Source organism: Rhinichthys klamathensis, unplaced genomic scaffold (assembly GCF_029890125.1).
Source record: "Rhinichthys klamathensis goyatoka isolate OS25496 unplaced genomic scaffold, OSU_Roscu_1.1 h1tg000295l_1, whole genome shotgun sequence".
NCBI lineage: Eukaryota > Metazoa > Chordata > Actinopteri > Cypriniformes > Leuciscidae > Rhinichthys > Rhinichthys klamathensis.
The window spans coordinates 347,567-367,196 of record NW_026606814.1 but is presented as its reverse complement, the minus strand read 5'-3'; the positions used below and the strand labels follow the sequence as shown (position 1 = coordinate 367,196).

General features: G+C 39.9%; 1 protein-coding gene across 2 annotated transcripts in view; it reads right to left on the bottom strand.

Moving 5' to 3' along the window:
- The window catches only part of ephb6 (eph receptor B6), a 61,650-nt gene that overhangs the window by 8,529 nt on the left and 33,491 nt on the right, over positions 1-19,630 (bottom strand). For both annotated transcript variants that reach the window (XM_056269943.1, XM_056269944.1), the window contains exons 6-16: positions 14,382-14,537; positions 13,090-13,361; positions 11,430-11,511; positions 10,439-10,563; positions 9,783-9,945; positions 8,976-9,090; positions 8,622-8,677; positions 6,882-6,998; positions 6,459-6,706; positions 5,253-5,471; positions 4,922-5,071 (exon numbers count right to left, since the gene is read on the bottom strand). In XM_056269943.1, coding sequence (XP_056125918.1) covers positions 4,922-5,071; positions 5,253-5,471; positions 6,459-6,706; positions 6,882-6,998; positions 8,622-8,677; positions 8,976-9,090; positions 9,783-9,945; positions 10,439-10,563; positions 11,430-11,511; positions 13,090-13,361; positions 14,382-14,537 — 1,703 coding nt within the window. The remainder of the gene's footprint in view (positions 1-4,921; positions 5,072-5,252; positions 5,472-6,458; positions 6,707-6,881; positions 6,999-8,621; positions 8,678-8,975; positions 9,091-9,782; positions 9,946-10,438; positions 10,564-11,429; positions 11,512-13,089; positions 13,362-14,381; positions 14,538-19,630) is intronic.

Below are 19,630 nucleotides of genomic sequence, written 5' to 3'. Positions count from 1 at the left end.
TTCGAGACCTTGGTCCCATATCGCTCTAGATTTTATTACCGCCCTCCCACCCTCCCAGGGTAACACAGTAGTTTTAACTGTGGTGGACCGATTCTCGAAGGCAGCACATTTCATTCCCTTACCCAAATTACCTTCAGCTAAGGAGACAGCGGCTACGGTCGTAGATCATGTCTTTCGGTTACATGGCCTCCCGATAGACGTGGTCTCCGACCGGGGACCCCAGTTTGTGTCCAAATTCTGGCGAGAATTTTGTAGATTACTGGGGGCGACGGTTAGTCTGTCATCTGGGTTTCATCCCCAGAGCAATGGTCAAACAGAGAGAGCCAACCAAGATTTGGAGAGAATGTTGCGATGTTTGGTTTCCAGAAATCCTTCGTCTTGGAGTCAACAACTGTCTATGGTGGAGTACGCACACAACACGTTGCCAGTGTCAGCGACGGGCCTATCTCCGTTTGAGTGTAGTGTAGGTTACCAGCCACCAATTTTTCCCAGTCTGGAATCCGAGGTTGCGGTTCCCTCCGCTCACGCCTTTGTCCAGAGGTGTCACCGCACCTGGACTAGAGCCCGGGAGACTCTACTCCAGGTGGGGGCGCGCACCAAGGCCAAGGCCGATCGCCACCGGTCAAAGCCTCCCGTATACGTCGTCGGTCAAAAAGTGTGGCTTTCAACTAAGAACATTCCTCTTCGCACCGTTTCTAATAAACTTGCTCCCAAATTTATTGGCCCGTTTCCTGTCACCAAGATTATTAGTCCGGTGGCAGTCCGCCTCAAACTACCTCCTGCGTACAGGAGGGTTCATTCCGTGTTCCATGTATCTAAAATCAAGCCCGTTTTTCATTCTCACATTAATCCGCCTGTCCCGGTTCCTCCCCCACCGCGGCTCGTAGATGGGGAGACCACATATTCGGTCAACCGTATTCTGGACTCTAGGCGGAGGGGACGCGGATTTCAGTACTTGGTGGACTGGGAAGGTTACGGTCCGGAGGAGAGAAGTTGGGTTCCTGCTAGGGACATCCTGGATCACTCCCTTATCGATGATTACAATCGGCAGGTAAGGGAGTCTGAGAACGCCAGGAGGCGTTCTTAGGAGGAGGGGTACTGTCACGGTAGATGTATTCGCTGGTTCCTTCTAGTCTTGTGTTTATGTTGTTGTATGAGTGCACGTGTGCAAGGGGCGTGTCTGTATGTCATTACCTGATCCACTCCAGCTGTTCATCATTACAATCACCAGCTGCAGTTCATCTCACCACGCTTTTTAAACTCACCGCTGTTCTCTTACCTTTGTCAGATCGTTGTTTGATGTTCCCCTGTCTTCTGGTTCGTGTTCCTGCCTGGTGTTTCCTGTTCGTCGTCTTCCGTGTGGATTTGGATCGTCTCACCGTTTGTCTGCACGTCACCGGTATTGACCATCGAAGTCCCTGCGTCACCTATCTCCACCTGGCTCACTGCACCCTGGACTTGTGTGTTTTGTGCTTCAAATAAATATTGTATTATACTCGCGATTGCTTCCTGTGTTTCTGCCTAACATGACAGTGCCCCGCTGTGATGGTACCACGAGCCGTCGCTCATTGACCGATAGTAGGCTTCTGGTAGGGATGTAGACTTGTAGTAGTGAGTGGAAGTAGGAGGGAGCTGAACCTGTGGTCAATCTGTAAGCAAGCGTCAAAGCCTTGAACTTGATGCGAGCAGCGAGTGGTAGCCAGTGCAGAGAGATGAACAGAGGAGTGACGTGGGCCCTTTTGGGCTCGTTGAAGACAAGACGAGCTGCAGCATTCTGGATCATTTGTAGAGGTTTAGTTGCACATGATGGAAGTCCAGCCAGAAGAGCATTGCAGTAATCAAGCCTAGAAATGACCAGGGCCTGGACGAGAAGTTGTGTTGCATGATCAGTTAGGAAAGGCCTGATCTTTCTGATGTTGTGCATAGCAAACCTGCATGATCGAGCTGTCTTTGTAATGTGGTCTGTGAAGGTCAGCTGATCATCAAAGATGACTCCAAGATTTCTGACCGACCTTGATGCACCCCATCAAGGTCGGTCAGAAATCTTGGAGTCATCTTTGATGATCAGCTGACCTTCACAGACCACATTACAAAGACAGCTCGATCATGCAGGTTCCAAGATTTCTGACCGACCTTGATGGGGTGATTGAGGATGAATCTAGCTGGATAGTGAGGTCGTGCTGTAGAGACTGATTGGCAGGGAGGACGAGAAGCTCAGTCTTTGCCAGGTTGAGCTGCAGGTGATGTTCCTTCATCCATGCCGAGATGTCCGCCAGACAGCTTGAGATCCGTACAGCTACTGTGGGATCATCTGGTTGAAATGAGAGGTAGAGCTGGGTGTCATTTCAACCAGATGATCCCACAGTAGCTGGCCCAGTCACAAGAGCTGGCAGTTCGGCATCGAGATGTTGTCCTTGCCCACATCCAGAGCTTGGGGTTGAGACTCAACACAAAGTGTGTTGGCACCTGCCCAGAGAACTAAGTTCCTGGGGGTGGTGTGGGACTCTGTTACGATGAGGGCACAACTGTCTCCTGCACAGATCGAGCCCATCCTGGCCATGTGACCAGGGTAAAGCTAGGCCAGGCCATCACTGTAAAACATTTTCAAAAAAGAGAAGTGTTAGGGCTCATGGCAGCAGCATCCAACGTGATTCCATTCGGCCTGCTGCACATGAGGGCCCTGCAGTGGTGGTTGAAAACCAAAGGGTTTTCCCGGAGGGGGAACCCATTCCACATGATCAGGGTTATGCGCAGATGCCGTCGTTCCCTATCTATGTGGAAGAAACCTTGGTTCCAGTCCCAAGGTCCCGTGCTGGGAGCGTCATGTCGCCGGAAAGCCGCTTCGACAGACGCCTCCCTCACGGGCTGGGGCGCGGTCATGATGGACGGCCGCTTTACGAGAGGTCTATGGCAGGACCATCGTTCCCCCGGCACATAAATTGCCTGGAAATGCTGGCGGTTTTCCGAGCTCTGAGGAGTTTCCTGCCAGACCTCAAGGGTTACCACGTTCTTGTCAGAACAGACAATATGTCAGGGGTGTCCGATCTAAATCATCAGAGGGTTCTGAGATAAATATACTGGCGTATCAGATCCTTTTGTGGTCCCAGGAGAGACTGTTGTCTCTCAGAGCATTCCACCAGCATGGAACCGTGAATGAGAATGTTCTGGAGAGTGATTTTGTGCCCCGCTGTGATGGTACCACGAGCCGTCGCTCATTGACCGATCGTAGGCTTCTGGTAGGGATGTAGACTTGTAGTAGTGAGTGGAAGTAGGAGGGAGCTGAACCTAAATCATCTAAATCATCAGAGGGTTCTGAGATAAACATACTGGCGTATCAGATCCTTTTGTGGTCCCAGGAGAGACTGTTGTCTCTCAGAGCAACATACACCCCAGGGGACCAGAATCAGGGAGCAGACATCCTGTCGAGGCAGGGGCTGATGTCCGGGGATCGGAGACTCCACCCAGAGGTGGTGGAGTTAATATGCGAGAGGTTCGGCCCAGTGGAAGTGGACCTGTTTGCGTCTCAGGAGACGACACACAGTACACTGTGATTCTGCCTCACGCATCCACCCCCGCTGGGGTTGGATGCCATGGTGCAGACGTGGCTGAGGCTGCGTCTGTACGTGTTTCCCCTGATCGCTCTGCTCCTGGGAGAAATCTGGAGAGGGTCTGTTGCAATGGTGTCTGTCTACTGCTAGTAGCCCCATTGTGGCCGGTCCGAGTATGGTTCTCAGACATAATATCGCTCCTGGATGGCCCTCCATGGGAGATTCCCATCAGGAGGGACTTGCTGATGCAGGCAGAGGGCTCAATATTTCACCCTCGACCAGAGCTGTGGAAACTGTGGGTCTGGCCCCCCTTGGAGGATGAGACCGGCGGCTCGTATCAGAGTTCCCACATGGGACCTGGAAGTGGTTCTCGAAGGGCTGGTTGAGGCCCCCTTCAAACCTCTGGAGTCGGCTGAGGCCAAGAACCTTTCCTTCAAGGTAGCTTTTTTGAGTTCCCGACTGTACGACTGTAACCCTTGTTCCCTGAGAAGGGAACGAGACACTGCGTCTCTTCGCCACGCCTTCCCCTGCCTGGGAGCGACTTGCTTCATTGCAAAAGCTAACTCTGTTGAGTGCCGGCGTCTCTTTGTAGCTTCCGTGTATGCCGTCACATGTTATGTCATGACGCAACGCCAATCAGGATTGTAATAGTTTCATTCATGCTTCAGACGTGCTACGCTGGGGGCATTCCCCAAAGTATCGTCATCGAAGCAGTGTCTCGTTCCCTTCTCAGGGAACAAGGGTTACAGTCGTAACCCGAGACGTTTTTCAGGCAGGTTTCTTCAAGCATCCTGGAGACGTTGCCACAGTTGTTCTGGATTTAGTCTGTCTCAGTTTTTTCAGCTTCTTCATGTAATCCCAGACGCCAACCACTGCAGAGTATCCCAGTACCTGCGTGACTCATCATATACATAAACAGAGAGAAGTAGTACCTTTAAACATTCAAATACGTTTTTGCTGCAAATTTAAGTCTTAGTGCTAGTCACCTTAGTTCATGTCTTAGAGCTCTTTATTGAATAATCCTTTGAAATCCCTACGAAGAAAAAGACTGGGAAAAATACCTCTGGAATTAAAGCAGCTGAAAAAATAGTCATTAAATGTTGTATTTTAGTTGACATGTGAAAGCGCACCGAATGAGGTCATGAAATTTCTAGCTGCCTGTAAACTCCGCTTAATGTCACACGCTCACAGTACTGCTGAAAACTTTCAATCCCAACCAGTGAACTGCACACACACTCTGTACTGTGGGTTGTTTATGCAACTGCTCATCAAACAGTCTAATAACTCCCTCTAGTGTACATTTTGTTTATATAATTGCTTTGTGACTGCATGGGATGTAAAGCAAGCATGACTGTAAAATCTATAATGCTCACCTCTTGGTTGCTCATGTCCCAGTACGGACGTTCTCCATATGACATGACCTCCCACATGAGTATCCCAAAACTCCAGACATCACTCGCTGAACTGAATTTACGATGCTGGAAAGCTTCAGGAGCTGTCCACCGCACAGGGATCTTACTCCCCTGAAAGACAGAGACAGTAATTGGAGCAAACGCAATGACAGCGCTAATTAACAAAGCTGTCTAGGCCTAAAAACAGACACACCACTGCAAGGAATTGAAAATGAAAGGAATTCCCACACATCCACACTTTTGAACATTTTGTTTTGTATTGCACATTTACAGAAATCTTCCCATAACGCACCAGTGAAGCAGTGTAGGTGGGCATGTTGTGGTCCAGACCCCTCATTAAACGTGACAGGCCGAAGTCAGACACCTTACAAACCAGGTTCGAATTCACCAGAACATTCCGGGCAGCAAGGTCACGATGGACGAAATTCCGCTCCGAAAGGTAGCGCATTCCAGCTCCAACACCTCTCACCATGCCTACAAGCTGCAACACGCTGAACTGATCCTCATTTTCCTTTAAAAAATTACAAATAATTACAAATATATAATATCGTATTTGTAACATTTTTAAATTTTGATTTAATGTAATTTTCATAATTTCGTATTAATGTAATTTTTAATTAGTATATTATAATATTATATTTTTATATACATTTAATTTATATGAATAAAATATTATTATTAGTAGTAGTATAATTATTTTGTATAATAAAATTTTTCTTGTCATTTTTTTCCTACCCTGAGAAAAGCATCCATTTTCCATAAATTCTGTGATAATTTAATTTAAAGTTCCCCAGCAGTCAATAATTTTAACTCTTAAAACTATATTAAAATGACATATTTAAAAAAAAAAGTCCTGTGAAAACAATTTATTGTGTAAATTTACATGTCTTAAAATAGCTTAAATGGAACTCTACACCCATGCTTAATTTAGTATACGTGAAGCTATGAATATGCAAATTAGTCTCCACCTCCACTCAATCACATCAGATCAGCTCATACTACCTGATCCACTCTGTCAACATTACTGTAGTAAAGGCTACACAATGGCAAGTGAAAATATTGGTTTCATTCAGCCATATATGTTTGAACCAGAAACTGATTCAGAAGAAGTGGAAGAGTGAATTATACAGGCTTGTCTACAAGTCGATGTATCAGAATGTAATGCGTTTTATCTATAGCTCTCTACAACATCGGACACATAACGGCAATTGATATGATTAGCCTTTTGCTTGACTAGATCACCAAACAGCTAATAATGTGTTGCTAATGTTATACAAACCATGTTCCCGTTCGCCATCTCTCTGAGAGAGACAGACAGCTGCCTTCTAAAAATGCCACTTTTTCTTACCCTTAGAAAGGCATCTAAGGGTCATTCTTCATAAACTCTTTGATAATTGAACTTCCATCTTGTCATATTTTAAATATAATGTAACAATATATTTCATTTATATATATAAAAAAAAAAAAAAACTGAATATAACATCTTGTCACTTCTTACCCTGAGAAAGGCATCCAGAGGGCCGTTCTCCATGAACTCTGTGATAAGACGTTCAGGAGGGGAGCGTGTGATCACACCTTCTAGTTTCAGCACATTGGGGTGGTCAAACTGGCCAAGGACTCCTGCCTCACTGAGAAACACATTCTTCTCATGGTCTGTTACTCCCCAACGCAAAGTCTTAACCGCAACCAACACCTCTCTACGACCTAGTGGCCTGTACCGGCCACGGGACACCTCCCCAAACTGAGCTAGAAAGAGAAATCCAGTCATTATATTGTTCTATTTCAAACTGACATTTAAACATATCACCAAAATGAATAAAAGCCATAGAATCCATAATGCTTGTTTTATCTGATTTATATGCTGTATGTCAAGTTAATGCTATCTTGACTCTGGAAAAGTAACTTTCACACATGTACTAACCAGCACCAATGACCTCTTCGATCTTAAGGTGAGCAGGGTCGATTTCTCGTGCAAATTCTTTGACTGCCTCACTGGGGTCTTCGTAAGTGGAGGGATCCACGTAATATTTCACCCCACCTGAATGAAAAAACATCCACATTACACCGTTTCACCCAGTGGTGTAGTCCTAAAAAAAGTGGTTAAGTATTATTCCCTAACAGATTATTCCCTGAACAGATTATTGCCCGGTTTCACAGACAAGGCTTAAGTCTACTCCCAGACTAAAATGCATGTTTGAGCTGCTAACTGAAAGCAACTTGCACTGATATATTTTACAATGTCAGTGTCATTGTTTTGTCTCAAGATGCACAGCAGTAATGTTTTTTTCTAAGGCACGTTTATAAAAGCTACTTAAATGTCTTAATTTAACTAAGGCCTAATCCTGGCTTAATCTAAACCCTGTCTGTTAAATCAGGCCCAGAAATGATAAATTATACAAGTTAGTAAAAATTTACCTCAATAAATCATGATAAATTCTAGTAAGGGTGATCATAAATAGTTTAAAAAGCTTTCTAATAAATGTTGGCACAAGATTATGTTTTGTCTTCTTTTCATCAGTCTTTTTAGTTTATGGCTGTTCTAAGTCATGTTTGACTTTCTCTATAGCGTTTTAAAGTGTTACATTCTCAATAGAATTCAAATGGGTCGCACATTTTATCATCTATGTCACGAAGGGCTCGCGGAAATCTTATCGCACTTTTGAGGTGTGATAAGATTCAGAGGACACTGTAAAAAAAAAAGTACAATCCACTTGGTTGTTTAAGTCAATTCAACTTAAATTACATGAAACTGACTTAATAAAAATTAGTTCAATCTTTTTAACTTACTAAAAAAGTTGAAAATTGCTTAACCTATTTTGATGAGTTAAAGCAATGTAAGAACACGTTGTCATAACTTATTGATCATATAATTTTTCATGCACAATTAAATAAACCGGGCTTCAGTCATGTTGCGCTGATTATCTTTTCAGTTCGTATGGGAACTTAGTGCTTATAAAAGCTCTGAAAGTGGGCGTGTGCGATGTATATAATTATTTAATATCGTAATTCTATATGTTTCCATTAACTATGGTATAAATATTTATTTAGTACTTGCCGGTTTTGGTTATTTAGGGGTTGAGCGGAGTTCTCTCGCTGCAGCGCGAACACGCACCGTCAGTCGATGATGGGCGGGAAAAGGTAGAATGATAGAAGTGCTAATGCATGGCATGTACCAATTACAACAAAAAATCGCGAGTTTACACAACAGCATTGGACACACAGTTAAAGGGGAAGCTAACATGACAGTAGACTATGGAGTTTCGAAGCAAAAAAAACAAAACAAGTGGGTACACGCAAATATTGATCCTTAGAAGTCTTAATACGCAAACAGCCCTGGGCAAAAATTAAGTATACGGCGCATACGTGCGTATGGCCCCGACTACACCGGTTTTCACCCTTCTAATGACCCGTTCTGTCACAGACATGCTGCCAGTGTGCTCAAGTTTTCAGACTGACAAACTCTACACTTGTGGTGTAGACTTGACTAAAACACAGTTATTGCATAATAGCAATAATTACAAAGTAGTCGGAATACACCCCACTTTAATAGATGAAGTGAAAATGTGTTTTTTCTCTTCATTCATATATATGAAGTGACTGTTGGAGAACAAAAAGCAAAGTTTTCACTGCAGTTCACAGGTACAAGACATAAAGCTCTCACCTCTGTTGCTCATATATCTCTGAAGTCTGTCACTATAAGGGCTCTCTCTCCTTTTCCTAGAGGAAAAAGACCAAATAACTTAGGTTCTTTTGTAATTTTATATGCAATAAACAGCCCTTTTTTAATCTAACATGTGAGAAATAAATATATAATGTATAAATATATATGTGTGTGTGTATAGTATATACACACACAAACATACAATATACATAAATTTAATGATATATATACCCACATATATTATGTAAACACAAACTTATGTTAGATGCGATTAATCGCGATTAATCGATTTTGACAGCACTAATAGAAAAAATATTACACAATAGCTGAGATCAAGGGTATTGATATACATACCTTCGAAACACAAAGACAATGATGATCGCTATCACAACCAATAGAAATGCTGCTCCGCCCATTACTGATCCGATCATAAGGGGCAGGCGATTTTGAATCTGCTTTGACTGTTCCTCTACAAAGAGAAAAATGGCAATACAAAATTTTTTTTTTTATAAAATAATATTTTATTATATTCACACACAAAAAGATGTTTACATTTTTTTTTTTTATCAAGTTCAACGCTGAAAATATTTTTGTGGAAACTGATTTTTTTTCAGCATTTATGTGAAATCTTTTGTTACAACATAAAAGTCTTTGCAGTCACTTTTAATCAATTTAAAATGGATGAATAAAAGTATTAATTAAAAAAAAATATTAGTTCTTAAATATTTGCAGATGATAACGTTAGGATGTTGTAAAATTTGCTATATTTACTGACAATTGCTTAAATTTGGGGGGCACTTTAAATTAATAATATAAGTCAAAAGGAGTTCATCTGAAATCTCTGAGCTACTGTATATTTACCTAGGCATAGGTCATATGCTTACTAAACAAGCAGCATTTCGTACTGAAGCCATAGAAAAGAAAAATTGCATCTATTTTTTTGTACTGAAATTATTATACTTAGACTGAAAAATGAAAAGAAATGAACTCTGAAGAGCATAATCTGTAATTATCCTGTAAGGGGCAATTTTACTAAATACACAGCTAGAAGACACCATTGTTACTGAGACTGCAAATTTAATAGCTTATGAGTAAGCTTGCATATATGCTAGCTAGAATGATAAATTACGTGTGACATAACGCGTTATATTTTTGGCCTACCCATTGCTAGAGTGCTGAAGTAAATGGTGTGGCTGTAGGGTCCGTAGCCTCTCTCATTTCGAGCACGGATCTGGAAGGCGTAGATGGAGCCTGGAATCAGACCTCCAACTGTCACTGTGTTGGTTTCACTGAAGACGCTCACAGCGCTGTCCTCATCAGACCCCTGCCAGAGAGAGAAAGCACCATCTCTGTGACAATACGGCACCATCTGTTCGCTGAAGTTATTTACACATCATCATACACAACGTTTTATATTGATGTAAAGGGATAATTCGCCAAATAAAAAAAAAATTATGTAATCATTTACTCATTTTGTTTCCAGTTTTATGTGCTTTTTGCCATTTCTATTTAGCTTTAATTTATTTTTGTTTTAATAATTTTAGTACTTGAACTTGTTTCAGTTAGTTGCCAAGGCAAAATTAAAAGTTTTAAGTAACGATTAATCGCATGTGTGTATATATACATATTATTATATTTATATATATTTCTCTGTGTGTGTGCGCATGTCTGTGTGTATGTCTGTGTGTATATATATATATATATATATATACACACACATACATTTATATACACACAAACACATATATATATACGTGTGTGTGTGTGTGTGTGTGTGCTCTATTCCTTTAATATTTTGCATAAATAACAGTTATGACCTTGTCGTAGTATCGGAGCTGGTATTCCAGGATGTCACCATTGGGCCGGTCAGGCTGAGGCCAGGACAGCGTGATGGAGTCTTGAAATCTGCTCAGCTGGTGCAGCATGGGAACCTCAGAAGGCACTGAGACACAAACATGTAATTATACGAGTGACCACATGGTGGCTCATCCCTTCACAATAGGAAGCCTACTTTTCTACTGCTCTGAATGAATATTCAATGCCTTCCTCATTATAAAGAAAAAGAGCATTATAGAGCGATAATACACACGTGGATTAACATGTAGGCCCAAATAAGCCATTTGCATCATGCTTTGGTGCGTGTTTGACGGTTAGTTAGACATTGCTGAAGCCTCATCCGTGTTAATGAGGTCATGAGTTAACCATTCTCCTCTCCCACCCTGTTCCAGCCCCCGACCCCCTTAGTCTCAACCAATGTCTCTGTCTGTTAATCAGTCATGTGGAAGTGCTTGTAAAGGTAACTCAATCCCATTCAATCAGCAGCACCCAAAGCTTAAATAATGGTAAAGTTATATAAACTCATCATATACAGGTCTGCAGAATCCATCTGAGCTTGAATTACTACTAAAGATAGAAAACGAAGAGAGAGAGAGACAGCGACCGAGAGAGGGACATCTGAATTGCACCGTTTGTTTCCAAAGTTTCTGTGGGCTGCCACATTGATTATCCTCCCTCCATTTTTCATCTCTTTCCGTCTCTCTTGCTGCTTTCTTGACCATTATATGAGATGACAGCCTATAGTGACCCAAAGCCACCTGGGTCCAGATAGCAGAAGGTGAAATATTATGAAGGGAAAGAGTTTTAGATGGAAAGAGCTGACCGTGGGGAGAGGAAGCAGAAAGATAGGGGTGGAGGATGTCTAGACATAGCGATGGTTGGAGACAGACGAAGTAAGACATAGATACACTGTGCAAACAGTTTGGTGCGCACGCGTACTGCGGATGGTCCCAGCATACATGCTCTTCATACCTGATTGGCTGGTGGTGAAATTGATGCTGCCGAACTGAGGTGGAAAAGGGCTCAGCGCGGACACTTCATTTATTGCTTGAACCTGTCAAATCATACACAGCTCACTGCAACAAAGCTCTTACATGCACATAAGCAGCATTAAGGCATAATAATGTTATACTTATAAAGACACTTATACTCTGTCTTTACAATTTCGGTATAGGAACATGTACTACCATTCAAAAGTTTGAGGTTGGTGCGATTTTTAAATGTTTATTGAAAGACGTTTCAAGGCTGTATTTATTTGATTAAAAATACAGTGAAATCAGTAATATTGTGAAATATTATTACAATTTAAATAGGTATTTTGTATTTTAATATATTTGAAAATCTAATTTATTCTTACTGTCACTTTTGATCAATGTAATGCATCCCTGCCAAACATCAACAAAAAGCACTGACCACAAACTTTTGAATGGTATTAGCTATGAAAAACAAACTATTAAACATGCATGCTATTATTGTTATAAAACCATTCATTTAAGAAACAATGATCAGCAGCAGGGGAAGTTCACAGCAAAACATTGACAAAGCACACAAGAAAGATTTAACACGATTCATAACACAGTAAAAATATTAAATCAAATATAAAAAATATCAAACAACAGTTTGTGACAACTTGTCTGGGTCTCCCCTATATTATCCCCTACTGTATATCATGCTCTCATTTAACCCTCTTGGCCTCTTCATTTGTGAAAACACACAAAGGGTAAAAAAAAAAGTCACACTTTGCTCCTTTGTGGTCAAAAATGACCGACATAGAAATGAATGGGAAATACGAACAAATATGAAAACTCAGAGAATCTTTTGGTGGAACAAACTACAATCAGCCACAGAAAAAACTGCATTAACCAAATTATTCCTTATTTTGTTCGATTTTTTACTGATCAAATACTGAGAAACAAAAATGCTTTCCATGTGTTCTCTTTCTAACAAAATTTTAATGTTTGATTGTAAACATAATGCAAAAACTGATACTTATCTAACAAAAAATATCTAAACCTAGACAATATCTAAAAAGACAAAAAGTAGACATTACAATGTCTAAATATATATCTAAATGCAAAACTTTAATAATAGATAATAGAAATTATTTCTAAAAAAACCCAATGGGAATCCAAAAGCCTCTCTGTATATTTATATAGGGAGCTATACAGGTGGTTACACGACAAGATTTTATTACCTAAGTTATCACTTAAAAAAAAAATATTTTAAAGGCCTTCATTGTATATTAATGTGAAATTTTGCATTTATTGAAAAAAAAATATTCTAATGGAAAAATAGCTCATAAAAATGTTATAAATATTGCATAGTATCATAAAATCCTCTCAAAATTCTAAATAATAATTAAAAAATATTATTGAACAGAAAAATTTACTTTTCAAGGCTTCGTCACTTTTGACCGAGAAGGAGCCAAGTGTGACCCCTAAACGAAGAGGTGCAGAGGGTTAATCAGTAAGTAAGTATGATGTTCACTATGAAATCCAACTGATGGCGCAAGTCAATCCAGAAAACATTCCAAAATTTGATTCCTGCTTGTCTCTACTGTACTTCCAGAATGAGACTCCTCAGAATTCTATAGGCTCTGGCTCTATATGAACAAAGTGCTGTATGTAAGTACCTGTATGAGGTAGGTGACCCTAGTGAGCAGGTTTTTGAGGGTGACCCTTGTCTGTTTTAAGCCAGTTTGAGAAGGGGAAAAAGTGACAGTCTCTCCACACCAGGAGCACATGCTGGGTGGTGTGCTAGTGGCAGACGGGCAGATTCGGCACACCACCCCATACCACACTTCACTCCGACCCCCCATGTCCGTGGGAGGTCTCCAGCGCAACGAAACCCCACCCTCTGAACTCTCATACTCCCATGATAAAGACACCGGTGCTGACGGAGGGCCTGAGAAAGAAAACCTGCAGTTATTCACAAACACTGTTAGTGCTCACCAGCTGCTGAACCGTCTAATGATTACCCTCTATAAACCAGAGCAGAATTTAAACTTGAGGAATTTGGGTTGATGACAAATGACTGCCCACAATAAAGAAAAGGAAATCTTTTTAAATGTTTTTAGAAACGTACTTTGTATTCACATTGGTTTGATATGGTTCTGAAAAACTTATACCATTTTCAACTAAATTATTTTTGTATTCATAAGTAATATATTTTGCATAGACCTTTTGCATAGACCCCGTGTACAGATGTTCTGATCTTTCTAAAAGTAAAAATATTTATTTATTTACAAATAAATGATCAATTAATGAATATCAAGTTCTGGGGGAGTCACACCACATGACAGTGTACCACGAATCTTGCCTAATAAAAATGTCAAATAAAAAAAATCATGTCTGAATCATCTGAAAAATGACTTGGTTTGGCAGACAAAAGTTTTTCCCAAACTGATAAGCAATTAACCAGTTTTGTGGAAATATTTTTTACCCCCAAGAAATAATGTTTCTTTTCAAAAATATAGTTATTTTTGTAATGGCATTTTGCTTCATTATGATATCAGGGCAGATGTTTCACCCGCACATTTTTTAAATGATGTATTTTTGAATAAATAAATAGATTCGGACAAATTATTAGTGTCATCTTATTGACTTACACTCCCAGAAAACAAAAATCAGCAAAAAAAATATATATATATTTAGGGGTACAACAGATTGCCACTGGGGCAGTACCCCGAAAAGGACATTTTTTAACCTTACTTACCCCTAAAAACTTCATAGTAGGTCTTCAAGGGTACATACGGGTACTCTAAGGTACTAATACACATCTTTTAGAGGTAGATAAGGTATAAAGTTGTCCCTTAAAGGGTACTGCCTCAGTGACAGGCTGTTTTTCAAATAAATGTTTTTTGTATAAATGAGGATTGTCTATTCATTGTCTTATCTTCTTTCATATAGCTGGTTGCTCTCTTACTTGTGCAGGCGGTGGTGTTGGCATCGGTGGGTGCGCGGTAGTAGCCACTCCGACACTCGCAAAGTTTAGACCCCTCTGAACTGGTTCTGCTGTTAGCTGGGCACTCAGTGCACGAAACTGAGCCGGCCACTGCTTTATAGGACCCGATTGAGCATGCTGTTGAAAAGAAAGAAAAGCATTACAATTACAGCACAACATGTACTCAAGCTGTTTGGAAAGTGCCCGATTCCTGCTTTGGAATTCTGTCAATTACACCAGGAACTGGATGCCGAATACAGAAGGGGTATATAATGATCCAATTGGATGCAATGACTGGCAAATGAAACGTAAACTGTTGCAAAGAGAATTGGAAAATCAATTTGTTTCAAACACACTCGATTAGTGGGTGCAAATTTAATAGGCAAGGCTTATTGTTCTCACAGGCACTTGATTTATTTACTCAGATGTATAATTACCAAGAAAACAAAGAGCAAAAGCATTGTTAGAGGGAAAACGCTCATCCCGATTCTTGTTATTCTGACAGGATGTAATTTAATGAGAAATCGCTTCTAGTTTCATAACATGCCCCATGAAATAGACAGCTGAAGCTGCTTGAATCACTCGCCACCCAAAACCAATGCTACAACCCTGTGACCTCTAATTGGCTGTTAATTTGAGTCCTTTGCAGGAAACACTGCCTCATTGGACTGTTGCATTCGGATATTATTATATGCTCTGCAGCTATGAAACATGTCAACCTTTCATTGGAGATTGATTGTGACCCAGCTTGAAGCTCAGCAATGACCTCTATGCTTTCCATTGTGAGGCCACGGGACAAACCACAACAAACACAATATGAGGTACATCGGGAATCAATATGCTTGCATAATCCACAATGAAATGTCCAAGTGCATCAGGCTTATCAAAGTATACAAATCGCTGAGTCACAGAAGAGCTCATGTTATGTTATGACACTTGTGACAGTAATGCTGTGATTTGGTGAAGTGCTTTGTCATAGAAAACCTGTGACAATTTAACGCTTTATCATAATTACGGTTGAGCTAAGAGTTGCGATCTCATCCTTGTCAGCCTTGAAGTCCTAACAAGTCCCCATGTGAATAGACAGGTCAAGCACAGATAACACATTTTAAGCACTTCAGTGACAGAGACAGAGAGAGAGAGAGAGAGAGAGAGAGAGAGAGAGAGAGAGAGAGAGAGAGAGAGAGAGAGAGAGAGAGAGAGAGAGAGAGAGAGAGGAAGAAAGATTTCAGTTTTCAGCAAGCTAAAAGGATTTTTATGTTCTCGCTTGTCTGTCAGATTTGATATTCGTTCCTAAACACTACTGTGAGAAGTGAGAAAGGACGGATGAAAGATGGGCGTAGTGAGAGAAAAGAAAGAGAGCATTGTCCATCTATCTTTCATGTGGTTGGATTATATTATCCAATGTGTTCTCCTATAGCAGTGACAAAAGACAGGTTTTAGCTACAAACCTTCCTCACTCCTAAGACAATCTCCAACACCTTTCAACATTCCCTCTCTCCTATTCACACTCCCCATTCACCCACTCATCAGCCAATCACAGGTTCTCATTTATGTCTCTAGTGGCCACTATTTAGCCACAGGGCATTTACTTTCCTCATAAAAATAATTGATACACATCTATAGCCATTATTAACTGGCCCAGATTTCTTATTAATTAATGAGATGGCATTGATTTGATTCAGAAGTTGTCGATCGGCAGAAGACACAAAAGGTGTTTTTATGACATGCATGGCTAGGCATTGGAGTAAGTATAATTGGTAACACTTTACAACAAGGTTTCATTTGTTAACAATTAACTACATTAGTTAACAATGAACAACACTCAAATATTGTATCTGTTAATAATATCTCGCACTGTGAACTAGCATGAACATTTTTATTAACTAACACATTCAAATGTTAATAAGTGCTGTGAAAATATGTAGCTCATTGTTAGTTCGTTAGTTAGTTAATTTAATTAGTTAGTTCATGTTAGTTAATTCATATAGTATTTTTTTTAATCTCAGAGATGTGTCCTATCATGAACTATGATAAACCGACTGTGACCTCTTGAGGAAAAGCCGCTGTATCCATAGTGCAGATTGAAGGGGTTAAGTGTTTTCAATAGGCTGAAATAACTGTGCTGACAGTAAATGTTTGAAATATTTAATCATAATGTTGTTTACAGTATGTTATCCCTTTCCATCACACAACAAAGTGGGTGGCCTGGCTTGGATGCTGCCATCTAACTCAGTAAGAATGCTGATTATTATGGAAGTAAAATAATCCCAAATGTTTTTGAAACAAAAAGCCTGTTGAATTGTACTACTTGAAAAAAATATGCATTGCATTAACCCTGCTTGTATTTTAATGCATTGTATTTTTAGGGCTTGTATTTTTATAGGCTGAAATTTAGCATGGTTAAATATTTAAGCTGTGAATATTTCAAATCAAAACATTTCAAACACATTTTCATTAGTAAAATTTCAATAATCCATATTCACCTTTCATATTTCACTTCCAAAATATTCAAACTGATTAAAAATACAACCTATAATATTCAACAGGTGGTTTTCGGTCCATTTTATTTCGCTTTGCAAATTCGCTTCCACAAATTCAGTGGTTCAAATTCGACAGTAAATTCAACGTTGACATCCAGGAGCTGCAGGAAAAGCAGTAGATTACCGAGCATAATCTCCATCTGCTGTTAGTCGACCTCACCAGCAGGGGGTGCAAGCGCGTGTTGTTGACCAGGGTTTATGCAGGAATCATAGAGATGAATTTACTACCTTTTACTACCTTTTTTACTACCTCCAGAATATGTTTTACTACCAACACGACATCAATCAGCAGCCCTTTTTGGGGGGTGTGGGAGGGGTATGCAAAGCACCACTTACTACTTACTATAAGGTATAAGTGTGACACTGTCACACACATCATACATATTAGGTACACTAATGTTTAATTGTGATCATTACAAAAAAAAACATAATTGACAATGACAATATTAGTGTTGAGTTGAGTTTCAGTTGTCCTTATCTTAACCCTAGCCCTCGAGTTATCCTCACCATAACGTTAGCCCTTAGGCCTAATAAGGTGAAGAAAAACCTTGGCACTTCTTAAAAACAAATGACACTTAACAACAATAAACATTAAAAAAAAAAATTATAATAAAAGTGTGTCACATCACACACACTTACCCACAAACACACATTCTCACACACGCAGACTTAAGCAGTGAAATTACTATCCCAAAACAGCAATTTATTTCATCACATCTCTAAATGTGCTTCAAATATTGCACTGGTTTGCTGCTGAGATGGTGCGACGACAGCTAACCTTAAGTTGGCATGATTTGCCATGATCTGTGTAGTGCTGCTAGCATCGCAAAACAACAAAATAGGGAGCTGCTCCCCCCTCACCCTCACCCGTTAAATATTTTCAATTAGGGATGCACCGATACCACTTTTTGCAGAACGAGACCGATACCAATACTTTCATTTGTGGTACTCGCCGATATCGATACCGTAACCGATCCCTGAATTTTCACTGCATTTGTAATTTTTAAATGTATTAGTAGATAGATAAACCAAAAGAATATAAATCATATTAGTTGGCTTAATTTGTTCATCAAATATATATTTCCTTTAGATATTTTCATGCTTAATTAATCCTTCTAAAAAGCATGCTTCTGTTTCTGTCACTGTTCATTCTATTACTCTATCATATTTTATCTTGCATTTAATAGCATAGCACATATTTAGAGCTGCTCCAGCAGGGCTCAGTGCTGAGATTGGGTCAGTGGTACAAATGTTTTGACACCAGTGAAATACCAGTTATTTAATCCAATTTTGATACTACAACAAAAACTACCAGCCCAATAAAAGTAAGCAGTCAGTAACAAAATAAGAAAAAATAATCGAATTACAAATAGGACAAATAAATACAATAGAACAAAGAAAAGCTACAAATGAAATAAACAGTGTTTTTAGAGTTTTTCGGGTAGATTGGTACATTTGAATACATTAATCAAATGTAAAAAAAATTGCATATTCATTATTGTATAAATTTAAATCTAGATGGATATTTTTGTAAAGTTGAAAAGGGTAGACCATTTAGTCAAGAGCAGTGAGTAATTTATTTGTCCTTTGTTTGATTAACATTAAAACACAGTAGCAAGTATATTAAAGTGCTGCCCCTTTAAGACCGAACGCACATTTGAACATGGCGACGTTCACATGAGATATAACCAACTTTGTTTACTAGGATACTCGCCAAGACGGGCGTTTTTACATAATTTTGTGACGTGATGTGAAAGACAATTTTCAGTATTCGCGCGCTGAGGCGATGGTTTGCGGAGCGCGCTTTGGATGTTTGCGTTCATGGAACTTCTTGACCTGCACACGTCCAGTAATAATGTAGGGAACCATTTGTTATACATAAATCAGGTAACAGGTCATGTTTTACTTTACTTACATATACGATTTAGTTTTCATTCAAATAACACGTGCTGAGTGAACGATCAGGAGCATTCAACAGAAGTGCGCGCGCGCGCTCTCTCTCTCTCTTTCTCTCGTCAGTTAACGTAAATAATAAGCTAGATGACTCGTTTTAATCTTCTTTGCCATTGACATCCGAATGAACTACAAACTTTCCACTGATGTCTGTTTGAAGGGATGTGCTCGTGCTCGAGCTCGACCAGCTCGCGCGTCTGTGCCGCTGCGCGCTCAATCCACTGCTCGCGCACCACAGCTAATGTTACTATATTGCGTTTAATATTCCACTAATAAGACACATTTACGTCATAGACAGCCTTATTTTTTTGGAAAAAAAATGGAAACTCATATTGTGGTGGTGATGAAAAATTTACTACCAAGTCAAATTGCATTTATTACCTTTTACTACTTTTCAAGGGCCTTAATTTTGGTAGATTCTTTTTACTACCTTTTACTACCTTTTACTACCGCGCGGAAACCCTGGTTGACGAAGACCAGAGCAACAGTTAGCGCAAGCCATTCATTCATAAAAACTCAGCATGCATTATGTTTTTTGTGACGATTATCTGGGTCAGTATATATGCGGAAAAGATGATAAAGGCACAAAAGCTGTTTTTATGTTTCATTCATTGTTACTTTCCCTGTGTAGCCTTATGTTATCAGCCTTTTCTACAGTGAACGGGATTATAATCTGTTTCCCTCAATACATCATCATACTCAAAGATTCCCCGAATTCCGTCAGGACAAAGCGCT